The sequence below is a fragment of the Hyla sarda genome, chromosome 2 (assembly GCF_029499605.1).
Source record: "Hyla sarda isolate aHylSar1 chromosome 2, aHylSar1.hap1, whole genome shotgun sequence".
In the NCBI taxonomy this organism is placed as follows: Eukaryota; Metazoa; Chordata; class Amphibia; order Anura; family Hylidae; genus Hyla; species Hyla sarda.
The window spans coordinates 245798907-245821107 of NC_079190.1; the positions used below are offsets into that span (position 1 = coordinate 245798907).

The 22201-nt window shown below is 43.3% G+C and overlaps 1 protein-coding gene across 4 annotated transcripts in view; it reads left to right on the forward strand.

Moving 5' to 3' along the window:
* TRIM37 (tripartite motif containing 37) overlaps positions 1-22201 on the forward strand; it is a 212303-nt gene that overhangs the window by 136293 nt on the left and 53809 nt on the right. For all 4 annotated transcript variants that reach the window (XM_056556846.1, XM_056556847.1, XM_056556848.1 and 1 more), the window contains 4 exons: positions 8678-8983; positions 11212-11346; positions 12540-12711; positions 13595-13716. In XM_056556846.1, coding sequence (XP_056412821.1) covers positions 8678-8983; positions 11212-11346; positions 12540-12711; positions 13595-13716 — 735 coding nt within the window. The remainder of the gene's footprint in view (positions 1-8677; positions 8984-11211; positions 11347-12539; positions 12712-13594; positions 13717-22201) is intronic.

Genomic DNA, 22201 nt, shown 5'->3' on the forward strand with positions numbered 1-22201 from the left:
AAAAAGTAGGCTATAGAGATTTCATCAGCCTTTTGTGTTAAGCACTTTAAAGGAAATCTGTCATCAGAATCACCCGCACTAAACCTCTTACACAGGCTAGTAGTGCGGGTGATCCTGATTAAAACGCTCCTTACCTGGTTAAAAATGGTTCAGCTGTTCTTCAGATATCTTTATTTTTAGTTTTCTGTTATTCCCTGGCTTGGGACTCAGTGGGAGGTGTTATCATCTGGGACTCGGCCACACGTCATTCTAGCTGGGCGGAGCTGCCGCCCAGCTCATGAATATTCATGAACTTATCCTCCTGGTCTAATTCTTCTTTCTCGGTCTGGTGTGGAGGGCCGCGCATGCGCCGCGTTCCGTACACTCGGAAGCGGCGTTCTCCCCCCGGCTTCACTCAAGCTGCGGCCCTATACAAGTAAGAAGACAGGCTGCATAAGTGAAAAGCCGGGGGTGGGAGGAAGGGAGGGACGGAGGGTGTATTTATTCACAAACAGACCGAGAAAGAAGAATTAGACCAGGAGGATAAGTTCATGAATATTCATGAGCCGGGCGGCAGCTCCGCCCAGCTAGAATGACGTGTGGCCGAGTCCCAGATGATAACACCTCCCACTGAGTCCCAAGCCAGGGAATAACAGAAAACTAAAAATATAGATATCTTAAGAAGCGCTGAACCATTTTTAACCAGGTAAGGAGCGTTTTAATCAGGATCACCCACACTACTAGCCTGTGTAACAGGTTTAGTGCGGGTGATTCTGATGACAGATTTCCTTTAAGTAAAAAGAAACATAAAGGCTATGTTCAAACATGATGGATTTGTTGCAGATCTGTTGCAGATTTTGATTTCCCTGTCGAAGTTACTTGGAAAAATCTGCAGCAAATCTTAGTGTTTGTTTGTGAACGCAACTCAAGAAAATAAATAGAGACAAGTAATTGTTTTAACCGGTTGCCGTCTTAGGACGAGCCGGCTCTTCCTTAGATGGCAAGCGGTGTATGGCGCGGTCTCCTGACTTGAGCCTGCGCCATACAGGCCGGCCCCCCCAGCTGGGGGCTGCCGTTAATAGCAGACACTTGGCGATCGCCGTGGGCGGCTATTAACCCTTTTAGATCGCTGCCGTCAAAGTTGACAGCAGCGTCCAAAGGGACCTTTAGGGTCTATTCACACGTACAGTATTCTGTGCAGATTTGATGCGCAGAATTTTAAGCTGTGTTCAGTCATTGAGTTTACATTTAAATCTGCAGCAGAAAATCCTGCGCATCAAATCTGCACAGAATACTGTACGTGTGAATGGACCATTAACCAGTCCCTGGCACATCTATACAGTAATATCGTCACCATATAAGTGAGCGTAAAATGACCTTTGGCAAAGATGACTGTACAACTAAGGGTGAGTTCACACCACGTTTTTGCAATGCAGTTCCCGTATACTTTTTCAATTTGAAAACCGTATGGAACCGTATTGAAAACCGTATGCCAAACGATTCATCCAGTTGTGTCCGTTTTGCATCTTGCACAATTTTGTCTGTTTTTTTTTTTTTTTTCCCTGTACCAAAAACCGCAGCCTACCATGGTTGTTGATCCGGGTGAAAAACCATATTAAACCGTATACGTTTTTTTAAAAACATGGGAGTCAATGGGAACTGTACAGAACCGTATGTGCGTACGGTTCCATCCAGTTCGCACCATACGGTTTTTGACTTTGCACAGTTTTTTTTTCTTGGAATTTCAATCAAACAAGTAAAACTTTATTCATAATAGAGTGAAGTTAAAGGAGATTTATCAAGCTCAGTAATAGATTTTTTTTTGCTTAAAAATGTCGCACGCACGTGCCACTTTTCTATACATGCTGTGATTTTTTTATTTTTGCTTATTGCAAAGCACATTTCTGATATCTGCTCACGTAATTATTATTTTTTATTTTTTTTACTTTGCAGTGGTCATGTATTTATCAAATGCGATAGTCGCTATTTATGAAGAAAAAAGTTGCATCTCCATTTAAAAGTCGCATATGTATTCCAGGTCCAACCTGGCTTACAGAAGGTGCATACATCTGCAGAAAAGGACGTTAACACATTAATGTTAATTATAGAAAAAAATTATTATATAACTACCGTATATACTCGAGTATAGGCCGAGTTTTTCAGCACGATTTTTCGTGCTGAAAACACCCCCCTCGGCTTATACTCGAGTGAACTCCCCCACCCGCAGTGGTCTTCAACCTGCGGACCTCCAGAGGTTTCAAAACTACAACTCCCAGCAAGCCCGGGCAGCCATCGGCTGTCCGGGCTTGCTGGGAGTTGTAGTTTTGAAACCTCCGGAGGTCCGCAGGTTGAAGACCACTGCGGCCTTCAACATCATCCAGCCCCCTCTCACCCCCTTTAGTTCTGAGTACTCACCTCCGCTCGGCGCTGGTCCGGTCCTGCAGGACTGTCCGGTGAGGAGGTGGTCTGGTGGGATACTGGTTCCGGGCTGCTATCTTCACCGGGGAGGCCTCTTCTAAGCGCTTCGGGCCCGGCCTCAGAATAGTCACGTTGCCGTGACAACGACGCATAGGTGCGTTCATTGCAAACGTACTTCTGCGTCATTGTCCAGGCAACGCCTCTATTCCGGGCCGGAAGCGCGGAGAAGAGGCGCCCCCGGTGAAGATAGCAGCCCGGACCACCTCCTCACCGGACCACCTCCTCACCGGACAGCCCTGCAGGACCGGACCAGCGCCGAGCGGAGGTGAGTACTCAGAACTAAAGGGGGTGAGAGGGGGCTGGATGATGTTGAAGGCCGCAGTGGTCTTCAACCTGCGGACCTCCGGAGGTTTCAAAACTACAACTCCCAGCAAGCCCGGACAGCCGATGGCTGCCCGGGCTTGCTGGGAGTTGTAGTTTTGAAACCTCTGGAGGTCCGCAGGTTGAAGACCACTGAGGGCGAATGATGAGAAGAGGATGATGAAGGGGGGGGGTGTGGGGATGATGAAGGGGGGTGGGGATGATGAAGGGGGGGTGTGGGATGATAAGGGGATGATGAAGGGGGGATGTGTGGGATGATAAGGGGATGATGAAGGGGGGATGTGCGGGATGATAAGGGGATGATGAAGGGGGGATGTGTGGGATGATAAGGGGATGATGAAGGGGGGATGTGCGGGATGATAAGGGGATGATGAAGGGGGGATGTGTGGGATGATGACAAGGGGATGATGAAGGGGGGATGTGTGGGATGATGACAAGGGGATGATGAAGGGGGGATGTGTGGGATGATAAGAGGATGATGAAGGGGGGATGTGTGGGATGATGACAAGGGGATGATGATGAGGATGTTAATGACGGGTCTGGATGATGACAGGGGGGGATGAGGTATTTCCCACCCTAGGCTTATACTCGAGTCAATAACTTTTCCTGGGATTTTGGGTTGAAATTAGGGGTCTCGGCTTATACTCGGGTCGGCTTATACTCGAGTATATACGGTACATTTTAAAGTTGAAAATGCACACTACATACCTTGTTAATTTTAGGACATGTACATGCTGGCTACCCACTAAATTTTAAAATTAATGTTGTGTAAAAATAGAATAAGGCACAAAATAACTGTGTAAGAATTTTTACTGACTACGTAAATAACCCATATGTGGCACTAAAATGTTTCCTTAAAAAAAGAAAAAACCTCCATAGTAATACAGCTTCATGCACATTTTGGGGTGGGTAACGTGCCGAGCCGTTTTTTTTGTGTGGTTTCACTATTGTTTATGTGCCTGTTGGTGCTGCGCTGTCTTCCTTCCTGATGTAATCTCCGACCTCAGTGCAGCGACGCATGACTCCGCCCACCAACGTCACAAAATGAGGGCTCAAAATTAAACAAAAAAGCCTCCAGAGTACGGATATTCATGGTGCGGCTTCGTATGTTTTTAATATTTTTTTTTTATTTCTGAGGAGGGTGGATGGGTTGTTGAGGGATAGTTGGAGTGCAGCTATTTAGTGCCAAGTAGGCCAGTCAAGGTGTCACCCGATGCGGTACGCCCCCCTCCCCGTCACTCTCTATCAACACTACTGTTAATAAAGGGTAGATAAAGAACTTCGGCTATTAGCATAAGGGAAAACTTTTCTGCTTTAAAAAATGCTTTTGTAAGAGGGTTTCCCGAGTTTTGCTTACGTGTGATTTATCAAGGTCCTGTGACTATTTGATAAATAGGTCACATGTAAGCAAAAGTAAGTAAAAAAAAAAATGGCATATAAAAGCCATACGTTTGTAAAGAATGATAAATCTCCTTCAACAAAGTATACATTTTTTTTCCCTTTAAAAACAGATGCAACCGGACATAATTTTTCAAACCGAATATGGTTTTTAACCATATACGGGTTAAAATTTGTACACACATTTTCATACGGTTTAGTCTGGTTTTGAGGAATCCGTTTTTCATCCAAAAACCTGATACCTGAACTGTATTGAAAAATGTAGGGTGAACCCACCCTAATAAAGGATTTTCCTTGCACCCCCTCTTCCAGGAGCCACTTATAACATCTAGTGCAATGTCTGCTTTGCCCCGTGATTTCTGCTGATATTTGAATGCCAGGCAGCTGCAAGGGAAATGATTACTTATCTGCAGAATGTTCTTGTTTTGCAGTTAATCAGGCCTGAACTGCCAGCCTTGCCAGGTCACTACATAGCATTTACTGTGACAGAGATTAAAACAATAGAACACTTGATGAACAATTTTCCTTGCCTCTTTCTTGACATTGCAGATTGCTTAAATCAAGAAAAGGTGTCTGAACTACATAACTTTATTTTGTAAAGGGCAAAATATTTGCTAATAAGAACAAAGTGCTTTACAGCTTTGTGTTCTATTTTCGCTGCCTTATTGATTTGGTTTCGCCTTTTTTTCCTTTTCCTTTTTTTCCTTTTGTACCTTTTTTTTAGTCTTTAATGGTTCAAATGAAAAGTCTTTTTTATTATGACCTGTACAGGTCACTTTTAGGGTATGTTCACATGAGCAAAAAGTAGCTCAAAATTTGCATTGAATCTGCAGGGCGGATTTGGATGCTGATTTTGAGATGCGTTTTCATTTCAATGGGAGTTGCTCAAAAGTGCAGTAAGATATCCCATTTCTTTTTTTCAGTGTGTGCACTTGTGTGTGCGATTTTTTTCTATTTTTTTTTCTTTTTTAAGACAGTGTAGGAAATATTGAATGCACTTTGTATATATATATATAAAAAGTTATGGTCCAGATGACTTGGTACCTCTGGCTTAACTCTTAACCCCTTAAGGACCCATTTTGACCTTAAAGGGGTATTCCAGGAATTTTTTTTATTTGCCTATGCTACAGGGGCTGTAAAGTTAGTGTAGTTCATATGACGTTTTGTGACTTATTGTGACGTTTTCTCACAATTATGTGATTTTCACCCCAATATTTATTAACAGCATACAAAATGACTGTCTCAGATTTTTCCCAGCTTGAAATGCAACATAGACCTGACTCACTAGTCAGCTGATGACAGGGAGCCTGTCTGCTTCAGTGGATGGAGGGATCGCTTGGTGGGAGAGAGATCAATCTGCAACTAATGCAACAGCTGTAGGCACCCTGATTGAAAACCACAGGTCTTTTGAATGGATGCAGCTCATTTATGTTTCAATGGGTGGCGTGGCTGATGTGTAGGAGGGAGGAAAATGGAATTGTGGGATTTGTAGTCAAAAAAGAAAAGTCAAACAGAAAATACAAGTTCACAAAAAGCTAGCCACAGTGTTATGGTAATCTCTCAACATAGCCATTTATCCCCAAGACAAGCGCAGATCCTTCCTAAGTATGTCCATTACTGCCTGGTACATAATAAAATCACCTTATGGTGGATAACCCCTTTAAGTACCAGGCCAATTTTTTTCAATTTTGCACCTACAGACCCATATAAGGGCTTGGTTTTTTGTGCCACCAATTATGCTTTGTAATTATACGAGTCATTTAACCACAAAATCTACTGCAAAACCAAAATATATATATTTGTGCGATAAAATAAAGAAAACGCTATTTTGTAACTTTTGGGCACCATTTCTACACAGTGCAATTTTTGGTAAAAATGGCACCATATCTTCTGTAGGTCCATATGGTCACAAGGATGCCCAATTTGAATTTTATTTTATTTTACTTAAAAAAAAAAAAAAAAAAATAACATCATGCACCAAAATTAGTATATTTAAAATTGGCGTCTTCTGACCCCTATAACTTTTTTATTTTTCAGCATACGGGCCATATAAGGGCTCATTTTTTGCTCTGTGGTCTGTAGTTTTTCTCGGTATAATTTTTTTTATCGCTTTTTATTCATTTTTTATGGTATATGTAGTGACCAAAAATGCACAATTTTGGACTGGTATTTTTTACGTGTACACCATCGACCGTGTGGTTTAGCTAACCTTATATTTTAATAGTTCAGACATTTATGCAAGCAGTGGTACCACATATGATTATTTTTATTACATAGTTTTATTTAAAAATGAGAAAAAGTGATTTAATATAGGGAAGGGGTTAATTCACTTATATGAACTTTTTTTACACTTTTCTTTTTCTTAGCACTCGCAGGGGTCTACAATATGCAATCTTTTTATTGCTTACACTGATCAATGCTATGCCATAGCATAGCATTGATCAGTGTTCTTGGTGCTCTGCTACTCTAGCCTGCTGAGTAGGCTTGGAGTAGCAGATCTCCGAACGGATGAGGAGGAGGCAGGTGAGGACCCTCTAGTCGTCCAGTCAGCTGATCAGGACCCGCGATTTCACCGCCATCAGTCCTGATCAGCTCCACTGGGCTAACCGGCACCATTAACCCCACACTTTAGAGGCCTCAATCAACTTTGATCACAGCGTCTAAAGGGTTAATGCCGGGTATGGGCCCGTTCGGCAGTGCCAGGCATTAGCCGTGGGTCCTGGCTGGCCGTAGCAACAGGGTTTAACCCGTTGTCGGCTCATTAGAATGGTTTTAACCCTGTTAACGGGACCAGGGTATACAGGTATGCCCTTGGTCCTTAACCTCTTAAAGACCAGGCAAATTTTCACTGTAGGACCAGAGCGTTTTTTGCATATCTGACCACTTTCACTTTAAGCATTAATAACTCTGGGATGCTTTTTACCTTTCATTCTGATTCCGAGATTGTTTTTTTTTTTTGTGATGTATTCCACTTTGTTAGTGGTAAATTTGTGTTGATACTTGCATAATTTCTTGGTGAAAAATTCCCAAATTTGATGAAAAAATTTAAAATTTAGCATTTTTCTAACTTTGAAGCTCTCTGCTTATAAGGAAAATGAATATTCCAAATAAATTATATATTGATTCACATACACAATATGTCTACTTTATGTTTGCATCATAAAGTTGACATGTTTTTACTTTTGGAAGACATCAGAGGGCTTCAAAGTTCAGCAGCAATTTTCCAATTTTTCACAAAATTTTCAAAAGCAGAATTTTTCAGGGACCAGTTCAGTTTTGAAGTGGATTTGAAGGGCCTTCATATTAGAAATATTCAAAATGATATTCAGTAAGCGTGTTAACCCTTTAGGTGTTTCACAGGAATAGCAGCAAAGTGAAGGAGAAAATTCAAAATCTTCATTTTTTACACTTGCATGTTCTTATAGACCCAGTTTTTGAATTTTTACAAGGGGTAAAAGAAGAAAAATCTTACTAAAATTTGTAACCCAATTTCTCTGGAGTAAGGAAATAACTCATGTGTATGTCAAGTGTTCGGCGGGCGCAGAAGGGAAGGAGTGACAATGGGAATTTGGGGAGTGAGTTTTTCTGAAATGGTTTTTGGGGGGTATGTCCTATTTAGGAAGCCCCTATGATGCTAGAACAGCAAAAATAACCACATGGCATACTATTTTGGAAAATACACCACTCAAGGAACGTAACAAGGGGTCCGCTGAGCCTTAACACCCACAGGTGTTTGACAACTTTGAATATGTAAATTAATTTTTTATTTTTTTACTAAAATGCTGGTTTTTCCCTAAATTTTTCATTTTTGCAAGGGGTAAAAGGAGAAAATGCTCCCCAAATTTGTAACCCCATCTCTTCGGAGTATGGAAATACCCCGTGTTTGGATGTCAAATGCACTGCGGGCGCACTACAATTCTCAGACATTTGCAAATTTTGCTGAAATGGTTTTTGGGGGGCATGTCTCATTTAGGAAGCCCCTATGGTGCCAGGACAGCAAAAAAAAAAAAAAAAAAAAAACACATGGCATACTATTTTGCAAACCCCTCAAGGAACATAACAAGGGGTACAGCGAGTCTTAACACCCCACAGGTGTTTGATAAATGTTTGTGAAGTGGGATGTGAAAATGAAAAATGTGATTTTTTTTTTTTTACACTAAAATGCTGGGGTTACCCCAAATTTTTCATTTTCACAAGTGGTAAAAGGAGAAAATGTCATTGTAAATTTGATTTGTAAATACGTTTCTTTGGAGTAAGTACATACCTCATAACTGGTCGCGCAAAAAAAAGCCCTCTTACTAGTCTGTGGATGAAAATATAAAAGAGTTATGATTTTTTGAAGGCGAGGAGGAAAAAATGAAAACGTAAAAATAAAATTGTCTGAGTCCCTAAAGCCCAAATGGGCTGAGTCCTTAAGGGGTTAAAAAGTGTGATGGCCTTTTACATTACTACATTTATTCTGCCAACGTACTAAAGCATTTTTATATTTTTCTGCTTTCAGCATCCTGTTCTCGAAAAGACAGAGAAACCCGATCACAGCAGACATCCTGGCGTGTGTCTCCAGATCTGAAGATGCTGAAGAGGTACAAGTCTCAGGTCCTCGAGGTGCGCAGCAAGCTTTCTGCCGTGAAAAGTCAGATATGTGAAGTCAGGAGCAGTAGCGCCGGGCCCAGTGAAGGCCAGACAAATAGCACTGGAGAGCTGGACACTTTAGCAACAGGAAGCGGGGAAGGATGTAGCAAGTTACAAGAACTCGGAATGGAGCTGCTTAGGAAATCTTCTCTTGCAAGCTGTTATGTGAGAAACAGTAAGTCTGAAATTGCCTGTATTGTACTTAATAGCTTCCTGTGCTGTAATTGTTCAATCATATTGGTCTAGCAAATTGCCATACACGATTCAAGTATACCTGTTTAACCCCTTTCAAGGGGTACTATGGGAAACTGAACTTCTCAGACTGGCGGCCCTCCAGATGTTGGAAAACTTCAGCTTTCAGTATGCCTGGACATGCCTAGACAGCCATTTGCTGCAGCTGATGGCTGTCGGGAATGCTGCTAGTTGAGGTTTTGCAACATCTGGAGGGCCACCAGTTTAAGACCCTTGGCATAGGGGATAAGTGTTTGATCATGGGAGGCTGGGGTGGGTTAGACTGCTGGGGCCCTACGATCTCCGGTATGGGGCCCATCCTATGGTTTTGACCTTGATTTTAAAGGGGTACTCTGCCCCTAGACATCTTATTCCCTCACCAAAGGCAAGACCCCTGCGATATCCAGCACCCCGGTGTTGTGAACATTTTATGTTCAGAAAGCCGGCTTCGGGTGGCAGCGCTCCTGACGTCACCCCATGCCCCCCTCCATTCATGTCTATAGGAGGGTAAGCTTCTGGAGCAGAAGTACTTAGCTGTCATGCCCCCTCCCATAGACATGAATCGAAGGGGTGTGGTGTGACGTCACTAACACGGCTGAGTGAAGCCGCCGTTCTGAACATAAATGTTCAGAATGCCAGAGTGCCTTCCCCAGAGATCATGAGGGGTCCCAGTGGCTTGACACCCCCATCCCCCCCTGCAATCAGACATCTAACCCCCCACTACTATTACTTTGTTCACAACATGGCATAAGTGTAATAATTTTATAGTTTGTTATAGGTGTGGTATTAACAATTTATATAGAATTACACTTTTTTTTTTCTTTTTTTTATTCTGTCCACAATATCCTACAGTACTTCTCTATTGTATTGCATAGTGACGTTCAGTGTTCTTTTTACAGCCTGCCTGATACACTCATGTCCATGAAAACCTGGGTCTAAATGAAGTGGCAGTGAGCATGCTCAACTACCACAACATTCATTGTCTATAGGGGGGCACAGTGCTCGGCTGTGTTTGGCATTCCCATAGGACCCATGTGATCAGACAGTTAACCCCGGATAGGGGCTAAGTGTTCATCCTAGCAAAAATAACTTTAATGTTGAGTCAAATTTCTAGCTTAGAAATGCAGCAGATCTATGGGCAAGGTCTCCCAGATAAGCCATATGGAAGAACTCTCTAGCTGGAGTGATCATACCCGTAGGAAACGAGTATGCGAGTGGACTCCTTGGCGTGACTTCATGTCCTTGCTCTAAATTCCACTGGAGCCTTGCCCTTCCCTTCCTTGCTATCTCAATGTTAGCTCCCTATAAAATTCTGCCTTAGGGTTATCACCCCATACCCCCCCTCCCCTCCCCTTTCTTTCCCCCACCTTCCCACCTTATCATCCCCCCCTCCCCTCCTCATACTCTCCCCCTTCCCTTCTCCCAGCCCCCCATCTCCAATTCTTCTTTTCTCCCTCCCTCTGTCCTCTTTCCATTCCTCCTTTAATATGTCTTTCTTGTCTTTCTCTGCTTCAAACTGTTCTTTTAACCCCTTCCACTGCCCTACGCAGTACCCGCTGTCTTATTCCTCAGTCTTTGTACTTGCTTGTCAAATTAAATCCGTTCCGAACTGTTTTCTTTTAGAGAGGTAGTTTACAGATAATCACAAGGTCTGAGCACCCAAAGGGACTTTATTGCTAATGTTTCCCTGTATTTCTGTGGCCTGCGAGCCTTTCTCCTTCTTTGAACTGTACTACCTCCTATTTGTATTTACATATTATTTTAGTACAATGCTTGTGTTTTCACCCTTCTGTTTCCTTTTGAAATATTTGAAAACCAAAATAAAATATTGATAAAAATAGAAATGCAGCAGTTCTGAATCACACTGCTGAATTAATCCAAGTGCACTTGCCATTGCAATACACTTTAAGGGTTTGTCGAGAATGCCAGTATTCTAAGTTTTTATTATTTTATTCTTGGTAAGTTACTTGCGTGATATCATTGATTCTTTATCATACAATTTTTTCTCTGACATCCATTTTGACACTAAATCCGTGCTGCTTATGTGTGTGCATGTATTGGGAGATTAATTTGTGAGCCCCACCGGGGAAGAGGTACTGCTGTGAGGGAATAACATTATGTGCACAATTGTACTGTATTAATAACATAGCACAACAATTTAAATTTTTCTAGCAACCGCCAAAAAATGTAATTCCCCCAAGCATTCACGAACCAGTGAAAGAACAGGAAGTCTTTCCTTACGGAGAGCAGTTGACAGTGGAGACAGCAGTCATCGTGCTAAAGGAGAATGTCAAGCTCCCTCTGAAGGTATTTGTACTAAAATTTCTATCTACACAGAAATGTGCTTTAGTTCCATGTTAATAAATTTAATGGAATTGAAGCATACAGAAATGCATATAGTTTTTGTTCGCTGCTGTTAAAATCAGTTTAGGGGTTTTCTGAGACTTTTTACTGATGGTGTATCCTTTTGGATAGACCATCAATGGGGGCTTTGACTCTTGGCACCACCACTGATAAGCTGAATTGGCCATGGTGCTTGTGGCGTCACTATGGTTTCCTCTCTTCATAATAGGCAGGCAGCGCTCAATACTAGGTATAACTGTTGCTGAGTGTTCAGAGCGAAGCCTGGTAAGCAGTGAAGGAGCCACAGGTTTCATGGGAGCACTGCAACTTTTTCAATCAGCTGATCATTGGCTAAACCTATGGGCCTAATATGAACAGAGCATTATGCACCATATACATTTAAATAGGCACTTTCAAATTAAAAACTTTTTATATGTTGTACATCTTGGCAAAAAATGTACCTTTCTTATATACTTCATAAGATAATTGTGGCTTATAAAATCATGGCTTTGTCCAAGCTGAAGCACAGGCATGGACAATGTCCAGTAAGTGAGGGTGAGATAGCACTCCTCTGTGTCTGATAGGACTCCTTTGTGCTCTCTTCTGTCTGATAGGACAGAGCACACAGAGGAGTCCTATCAGATAGGAGAGAGCACAGAGGAGTTCTATCGGACAGGAGAGAGCACAGAGGAGTGCTGTCAGACAGGAGAGAGCACAGAGGAGTGCTGTCAGACAGGAGAGAGCACAGAGGAGTGCTGTCAGACAGGAGAGAGCACAGAGGAGTGCTGTCAGACAGGAGAGAGCACAGAGGAGTGCTGTCAGACAGGAGAGAGCACAGAGGAGTGCTGTCAGACAGGAGAGAGCACAGAGGAGTGCTGTCAGACAGGAGAGAGCACAGAGGAGTGCAGTCCCACTCACTCACTGGACCTTTTTCATGCCTTTGCTTCAGCTTGGACAAAGCCATGATTTTATAAGCAATTTCTATATGGATAGCCATTTGTTAAAGTAAAGGGTTTTGAATTTTTACAATGCAAAAAAATAGGCAATTTAAGGAGAGTTGATTTAATTTCTTTTCTGCCTCACATATACCTGCCTATCCATTACTATGAAATGATTTCAGCTTCCAGTATAATAAAACAAAGTTGTCATGTTTTCAGCTTGTAACAGTAACAACAAGAGCAGCAGCAGACATGGATCACCAAGATCTCTAGGTAATAGCAGTCCTGAGACACCATCCAGCTCGAAAGCAGAAGACAGGCAGCCAGACCTCCTCAGTGCTGAAATCCAAGCCACATGCTTGGAAAAATCCAGGAAAATAGTAACATTGGGGTAGGTCAACCTGTGTATGGCTGGTCTAATAGTTCTCTTTCATGCTGCTATTTGATTAGTTTTTTTTTTTTTTTTTGGGAAGTTTGAACATGAAAATAAATATAAAAAAGCTAGTTCCCAAGTTACACAACAAAGCTGGGACAAAATGGCTGGTTCCTGCTATCACACCCTGCCTTCCCAAGATATTAGAGACAACATTTTATTGCCCTTGTAGAAAAAAAGAGGTACCTAAACCTATGATATTTTTTTATTTTTTCTTACCTTTTTGGTTTGCTAAAATTGTTCTAAAATACAGCCTGCCTGACTAGGTAGGAATGTGTTTTTAGTGGGCACCATTTTCTCATAGTTTAAATGTGCTTCTCTATGGCATTTAGATTCTTGTTGCTAGTTGTGTATTAGAATGCTAAGGCTATGTTCAAAACAGCGTTCTTGAGCTCTGTTACAATTGCTAGTAACAGAGCTGAGATGGAGGTGGTGACAACAGACATCAATGGAACCCAACAGGCTCCATTCACTTGGGAGAAAAGAACCTTACATGCAGGATTTTTTTTCTCCGCTAAATTCCTGGCATTATAACAGAATCAGCGAACTGAGCACTGATATGGACCTAGCCTTCTTTATTAAACCCATTTTGTTGTATATACTCCATTAAAGGGGTCTTCCCTTCTTGAGATGTTTTGACATTTCACCCGAATATGCCATTGCATAGTGATTGATGTAGAACCAACCAAGAATGAAGGTACTGTTGTCCCTTTTGGCATTCCTAGCATGTCACTACCCTGCGCATATAAGTAATCAAATATGCCTTCACTTACATTATGAGAAGACCACTTCATCATTCTATAGCTTGGATAGATTACTAATGAAATATCTTCTTACAAAGGTCAAATCCTAAAGGATGGAATGGAAAGGATACTGTACAGCCTGGAAGTTTGGACAGTGATCAAGATGCTGGTGAAATTAACCCCATGATGTCAGATGGACCTTCCTCTTATCCAGATGAAGGTAAAATAGGTTTTGGTCTCCATTCCTACATGTTTACTAGGCCCATTTTTGTCATTGCATATTATGTATATGCTTTAACCTCTTCAGGACATAGGGTGTATGGATACGCCCTGCATCCCGAGTCCTTAAGGACCGAGGGCGTATCCATACGCCCGTGGGAATTCCGGCCCCCACCGCTAGCCGGTTGGGGACCGGAGCCGGATGTCTGCTGAAATCGTTCAGCAGGCATCCCGGCATATCGCCCAGGGGGGTCATTATGCCCCCCCATGTCGGCGATCGCCGCAGATCGCTGGACAATTCAGTCCAGCGATCTGCGGCGATTCCGGGTCAATCGGGTCTCCGGTGACCCGGTGACCCGGAATTACTGGCTGTTCGGGGCCGTCTCTGACGGCCCCGAACAGCCAGAGCCTGCAGGGGTGAGGTGGCACTGGTGCCACCTCACGATCGCCCTGATTCGTCGGCCGGATTACCGGCCGACCAATCAGGGCGCCTGCTGCGGGTGTCACTCCCGCACCCGCTCCGCCCCTCTTCCGGAGGGCGTGAGCGGGTGCGGGAAGACGACCCCCGGTGCTGGGGACCCCGATCCCCGGCGCCCCTGTTGGGATCGGGGCCCCAGGAGCAGCTGCGGCGGCGAGGGACAGTCCAGCGATGAAGCAACAGCAGGAGGTGAGTTACAGCCTCCTGCTGTTGCTTAGCAACAGCTCCCAGCATGCAAAAAGGGCATGCTGGGAGCTGTAGTTATGCAACAGCAGGAGGCAGACCACCACAACTCCCAGCATTCCCTTATGGGCATGCTGGGACTTATGGTTTTGCAACAGCTGGAGGCACATTATTTCTATGGAAAAGTGTACCTTCAGCTGTTGTCTAACTACAACTCCCAGCTTGCACAAACAGCTAAAGTGCATGCTGGGAGTTGTAGTGGTGCATCTGCTGGTTGCATAACTACAACTCCCAGCATGCCCGTTGGCTGTCGGTGACTGCTGAGAGTTGTAGTTTTGCAACAGCTGAAGGCACACTGGTTGTGAAACTCAAGAGTTTTTTTTTACCTAACTCAGTGTTTCACGACCGGTGTGCCTCCAGCTGTTGCAAACTACAACTCTCAGCAGTCACCTTACACCATGCACCGTACATGCTGGGAGTTGTAGTTTTGCAACAGCTGGAGGCACACTGGTTGTGAAACACTGAGTTAGGTCACAAACTCAGTGATACATAACCAGTGTACCTACAGTTGTTGCAAAACTACAACTCTCAGCAGTCACCGACAGCCAACGGGCATGCTGGGAGTTGTAGTTATGCAACAGCTGGATGTCCCCCCCCCCAATGTGAACGTACAGGGTACACTCACATGGGCGGAGGATTACAGTAAGTATCTGGCTGCAAATTTGAGCTGCCGCAAACTTTCTGCTGCAGCTCAAATTGCCAGCGAGAAACTACTGTGAACCCCCGCCCGTGCGACTGTACCCTAAAAACACTACACTAACTACCACAAAAAATAAAATAAAAAGTAAAAAACACTACATATACACATACCCCTACACAGCCCCCCTCCCCTCCCCAATAAAAATGAAAAACGTCTGGTACGCCACTGTTTCCAGAACGGAGCCTCCAGCTGTTGCAAAACAACTCCCAGTATTGTCGGACAGCCGTTGACTGTCCAGGCATGCTGGGAGTTTTGCAACAGCTGGAGGCACCCTGTTTGGGAATCACTGGCGTAGAATACCCCTATGTCCACCCCTATGCAATCCCTTATTTAGGCCTCAAATGCGCATGGCGCTCTCACTTTGGAGCCCTGTCGTATTTCAAGGCAACAGTTTAGGGTCACATATGGGGTATCGCCGTACTCGGGAGAAATTGTGTTACAAATTTTGGGGGGTATTTTCTGCTTTTACCCTTTTTAAAAATGTAAAATTTTGGGGAAAACAAGCATTTTAGGTAAAAAAAAAAAAAAAAATTTTTTTTTTTTACATATGCAAAAGTCGTGAAACACCTGTGGGGTATAAAGGTTCACTTAACCCCTTGTTACGTTCCCCGAGGGGTCTAGTTTCCAAAATGGTATGCCATGTGGGGTTTTTTTTGCTATCCTGGCACCATAGGGGCTTCCTAAATGCGGCATGCCCCCAGAGCAAAATTCGCTTTCAAAAAGCCAAATGTGACTCCTTCTCTTCTGAGACCTGTAGTGCGCCAGCAGAGCACTTTTCACCCCCATATGGGGTGTTTTCTGAATCGGGAGAAATTGGGCTTCAAATTTTTAGGGGTATTTTCTGCTATTACCCTTTTTAAAAATAAAAAATTTTTGGGAAAACAAGCATTTTAGGTAAAATTTTTTTTTTTTTTTTACATTTGCAAAAGTCGTGAAACACCTGTGGGGTATTAAGGTTCACTTTATCCCATGTTACATTCCCCGAGGGGTCTAGTTTCCAAAATGGTATGCCATGTGGGTTTTTTTTGCTGTTCTGGCACCATAAGGGCTTCCTAAAGGTAACATGCCCCCCAAAAACCATTTCAGAAAAACGTACTCTCCAAAATCCCCTTGTCGCTCCTTCCCTTCTGAGCCCTCTACTGCGCCCGCCGAACATTTTACATAGACATATGAGGTATGTGCTTACTCGAGAGAAATTGGGCTACAAATACAAGTAAAAATTTTGTCCTTTTACCCCTTGTAAAAATTCTAAAATTGGGTCTACAAGAACATGTGAGTGTAAAAAATGAAGATTGTGAATTTTCTCCTTCACTTTGCTGCTATTCGTGTGAAACACCTAAAGGGTTAAAACACTTACTGAATGTCATTTTGAATACTTTGGGGGGTGTAGTTTTTATAATGGGGTCATTTATGGGGTATTTCTAATATGAAGACCCTTCAAATCCACTTCAAACCTGAACTGGTCCCTGAAAAATACTGAGTTTGAAAATTTTGTGAAAAATCGGAAAATTGCTGCTGACCGTTGAAGCCCTCTGGTGTCTTCCAAAAGTAAAAACACGTCAATTTTATGATGCAAACATAAAGTAGACATATTGTATATGTGAACCAAAAAAAAATGTATTCGTAATATCCATTTTCCTTACAAGCAGAAAGCTTCAAAGTTAGAAAAATGCTAAATTTTCAAATTTTTCATCAAATTTACGGATTTTTCACCAAGAAAGGATGCAAGTATCGACAAAAATTTACCACTATGTTAAAGTAGAATATGTCACGAAAAAACAATCTCGGAATCAGAATGATAACTAAAAGCATTCCAGAGTTATTAATGATTAAAGTGACAGTGGTCAGATGTGCAAAAAACGCTCCGGTCCTTAAGGCCAAAATGGGCTCCGTCCTGAAGGGGTTAAACAAGGGCTGCTCGATATGGGGAAAATGTGCCTAAATATTGCTATTTCGATATGCGATGAGATATAAGAAATAAATTGGTGAAATACCAACATTTCATGTCCAATCTCCTCCATTTTACATCTATCCACCCATTTTACGCCCACCGCCCATTTCACATCTCCCCATTTAATTTCTAGCTCTTCCCAAAACCCCCTGTCACATTCTCCCCTTATGGTCACATCTTCTCCCATCACATCCTCCCCGCCCATATCCTCCCATATCACATCTTTCAGAGTGGCATTACGCTTGGAAAATGAGGTGCAGCAACCTCCTGTTGTTCTCATTGGGATTCTGCTGCACTATTTATACTATGGGATTTCACAACAAAATGTCCACTTTGGAAATTCCAGACTCCTCCAAAGAATTAACATTTTCATTATTTCAGCTGAATCCACTCTGAAATGCATTGCTGTCTATCGAGAGGGTGCATTAACAAGTCTTCCTAGTGCATGCTTGTTTTGCCGGCACCTGCTCCAGGCGGAAACTCCTGTGAAGATTTCGAAGTGTGAATTAGCCCTAAGTGTTTTCAGGACTCGGAGTGCTCTGAGTTTTTTCTCACCACCCACACAGTAATTCCATGCAAACATGAAAATGTATTAATTACTCTGTGTGGGCTGAAAAAGCAAGACTTGCATGGTTTCCATGTCCAGGGTAGAAAAACCCATTTTTATTTATTAATTTTATTTATTAATTGTAAGATAATAGTGCGATCTTTGTTTAGAATCCTCATTTCTTAGCCATAATGTACAACAGTCCCAAAGAACATCTGTCACCCTAATGGACTTTTTCCGTTCTGCAGTAAACAGACTCCTCTTTTTTTTTTTTTTTTTTTTTGACTGGCCACTGTATAATGCTTCATTTTCGGTGTGGTGGCACTGCAAGAAAATTGTACACTTACTGCCAGGTTTCACAATAGGTTAACCCCCTAAGGACCAAGCCCATTTTGACCCTAAGGACCAGGGTATTTTTTGCACATCTGACCACTGTCACTTTAAGCATTAATAACTCTGGAATGCTTTTACTTATGAATTTGATTCTGAGATAGTTTTTTTTTTTTCGTGATATAGTCTACTTTAACTTCTTGGGGACGCAAGGTGTATGCATAAGCCCTGCATCCCCGATCCTTAAGGACTCAGCCCATACCTGTACGCCCTGAGTATTTCCGGTCCCTGCTGCTCGCCAGGCAGGGACAGGACCGGGATGCCTGCTGAAATCATTCAGCAGGCATCTTGTGACAACGCCTTGGGGGGTCAATTCACATTGGCGATTTGCGGCAAATCTGGGTCAATCGGGTCCCCTGTGACCCATATAAAAAGGATGATAGTTGCCGTCAGAGATGGCACCTATCATCCTTTAGCAGCAGGAGTGTGGTGGCACTGGTGCCACCTCATGATCGTCCTGATTAGTCATGGGCGCCTGCTGTGGGGGTGTCCCGCTCCATCCCTGTTCCAGAGGGCGAGAGCGGGTGTCGGGAGTGTTTACCTGAGGCTGGGGCCCGCGATCCCCGGAATCGTTGGCGGGATCTGAGCCCCAGCATCAGAGGCGGTGACAGCAGGCAGGATCTTCACTGCGCAGCAGCAGGAGGTAAGGCTGGCTTCCTGCTGTTGCTAAGCAACAACTCCCAGCATGCACACATGGGCATGCTGGGAGTTGTTGTTATGCAACAGCAGAAGTCACAACTACAACTCCCAGCATGCCCTTTGGTAGTTTGTGCATTCTGTGGGTTGTAGTTATGCAACAGCTGGAGGCACACTGGTTGCAAAGCACGGAGTTTGTTACCTAACTCAGTGTTTCACAACCAGTGTGCCTCCAGTCTAGACGTACATGCTGCGAGTTGTAGTTTTGCAACAGCTGGGGGCACACTGGTTGTTACTTAACTCAGTGTTTCACAAACTCCCAGTGTTTTGCAACCAGTGTGCCTCCAGTTGCGGCATAACTACAACCCCCAGCATGCACGGACAAGCAAAGGGCATGCTGGGAGTTTTAGTAGTATGCCTCCAGCTATTGCATAACTAAAAGTCCCAGCATGCCCTTTTGGCTGTCCGGGCATGCTTAGACTTGTAGCTTTTTGCAACAGCTGAAGGCACACAGGTTGCAAAACACTGAGTTTGTTAAATAAATCGGTGTTTCGCAACCAGTGTCCCTCTAGTTGTTGCAAACTACAACTCCCAGCATGCACTGATAGACCATACATGTGTGGAGTTGTAGTTTTGCAACAGCTGGAGGCACACTGGTTGCGAAACACTGAGTTAAGTAACAAACTCTGTTTTGCAAATAGTGTGCCTCCAACTGTTGCATAACTACAACCCCCAGCATGCAGATGCCAAAGGGCATGCTTGGAGTTGTAGTTTTGGAGGGTGCATTCCGCCTTTGTGAATGTACCCTAAAAACACTACACTACACTGTACAAAATAAAAAGTAAAGCACTACATATACACATACCCCTACACAGTTACCACCTCCCCCCCCTCCAAATAAAACTGAAATACGTCTGGCATGGCACAGTTACCAAAAGGGAGCCTTCAGCTGTTGCAAAACTACTCCCAGTATTGCCGGACAGGCATTGACTGTCCAGGCATCCTGGGAGTTTTGCAACAGCTGGAGGCACTCTGTTTGGGAAACACTGCCGTAGGGTAATTTTGGTATTGGAGGCAAGTATAATTCTTGCATCCGGGTTAGTCCCTATGCAAATCCATAATTTAGGCCTCAAATGCACATGGCGCTCTCTCACTTCGGAGCCCTGTCGTATTTCAAGGCAACAACTTAGTGCCACATATAGGGTATTTCCGTACTCGGGAGAAATTGCGTTACAAATTTGTGGGTCTAAACTTGCATGCTGTGGGTCTAAACATGCATGTTGTTGTCAAAAAAACTTTTTTTTTTCTTTTTTACACTAACATGCTGGTGTTGCCCCATACTTTAGGTGAAAGGAAAAAAAGACCCCCAAAATTTGTAACGCAATTTCTCCTGAGTACGGAAATACCCCATAGGTGATGCACAACAGGGCTCAAGAGTGAGAGCGCACTATGTAAATTTGAGGCCTAAATTGGTGCTTTGCACAGGAGTGGCTGATTTTACAGCGGTTCTGACATAAACGCAAAAAAATAAATACCCACATGTGACCCCATTTTGTAAACTCCACCCATCATTGAACGTGACAAGGGGTATAGTGAGTATAAGGAGATCTGATCTTATCTAGGTACCCCTGGTACCGAACTTTGGTGGTTAGCTTGATTTAAGTCTTTATCTGGATCCAGGAGAATGAATCTACCAGAAATAACACGTAACAACAGTTTGTCCGGTCAAATTCACTCTAGTTTATTCAGCAGTCTGTAAGCACATAATATAGGAGGGTGTTGCACCCCTCCTTCCGTCACTCAAATATTTGGTATAATCTCTAGCCTATAATATTAGATATACGGAGGTTTCTGGAAGAACTCATGGGAGAGACAGATGATTGTAAAAGACATAACACTTGTAGAATAGGAAGTCCTAATATGGTTAATTAACCTTTGCGGCTACATTCCTAGCAAAGAGATAACATTAAATGCTTACAGGATAAAGACACTGTGTGATGGATACATACAATACAGTAACCCCTTCAATCCCCTCTTAGAACCTTATATTATTTTATACTATACGGTTTCTCTGTAGAGTTTTAGGTATTGCATGTATCCACTGGGTGTAGTATCTTCATTAGCCAATGAGGGCGTGGCCTGGTAAAATGGGGCCGTGGCATTGGCGACTCCCTTTTCTAGCAACCTCCTAATACATGGTATGACACATAGCGAAAATGTAGCAATAACTATAATGATTACAAGAATGATAATACCTAATTGTGTTAATGCATGTTTCCAGTTAGTAAACCATCCAAAATATTGATCCCAGGGATCTGTAATACCGGAGTTCTTTTTTAGACAGGTCCTCTAACTTTTGTATTGCAATAGTTACTTTGCCATTGGGACCAGTGTTGTTAGGTATGAAGGTGCAGCATGATGTAGGATCCACAAGCACTTTGCACACCCCACCTTTTTCTGCCAGAATCATATCTAAGACCATTCTGTTCTGAAATGTCATAATTGAATCAGCTTGGAGCTGCTCTGCAACACCTCGTAATGCATCCCTTGTGTAGTTTACAAACCTTTGTTGATTATAGTAAATGTAATTAATCCAGTCTACATTTTTGTTCACAGTGATTATAGGAAGGATAGATTCAAAGCCCGCAATTACTTGATTCCTGGCTTTGAACTCAGCAGGGACCCCTCTTGGGACCCCTATTGTGTCTATGTATACATGTGGATGGAAGCTACCTGCATGTGTTGACCTCTTTATCCTTTTTGTGGCAGAGTTTACGTGTTCTCCCCCTTCTGTGAATATGTAAATGTTCATAATGGCTTTAGCTAGAGCACACTCTCCTTTCCACTTGCCCTCTAGCTTGAACCTTATTTTACCATCGCCACAGATCCAGTAAATGTCACCTATTGAAAAAACTTGGTTCTGAGTGAGTGACACTTCTACAGAGCTATAACTAGCACAATATCCCTTTTTAAAGTTCTTTCTATTGACACCTTCCTTTTCTCCCCTATAGCATGTGTAATTCCCTGGGTATATGTGTATACATACCTGCCCCTGAGTGTGGGGTCTCTGTTAGCAAAGGGTATTTCATTTTCCAGGTTCCGCAATCAGTGTCATTCTTGTCAATTAACTGTCAGAACTCATGGAGACCTTCGCTTAGTTGGGGGTCAGGGCTGTCTGCCCCCGTTTGTACCCCTTCTTCGCCTAGTTGGGGATCAGGGCTGTCTGCCCCTGTTTGTACCCCTTTTTCGCCTAGTTGGGGGTCAGGGCTGTCTGCCCCCGTTTGTACCCCTTTTCCGCCTTTTTCGAGGTCAAGGCTGTCTGCCTCTGTTTGTACCTCTCTTTTCTTTAACAGCTTGATCCTTGTGGCGTGGATCCAGGTGGGTGACTGCTCAGTGAGGACCGCTGTTCTGGTGATGGCGACTACCTCGGTGGGTTCTCCGTAGATGAAGCTCCCCGGCTTCTTTCCATTCTGGAGGGCCTTGACAATCACCTGGTCTCCTACCCGGAGTTGGTTCCTGTGGAAGAGAGGGAGATTTACAA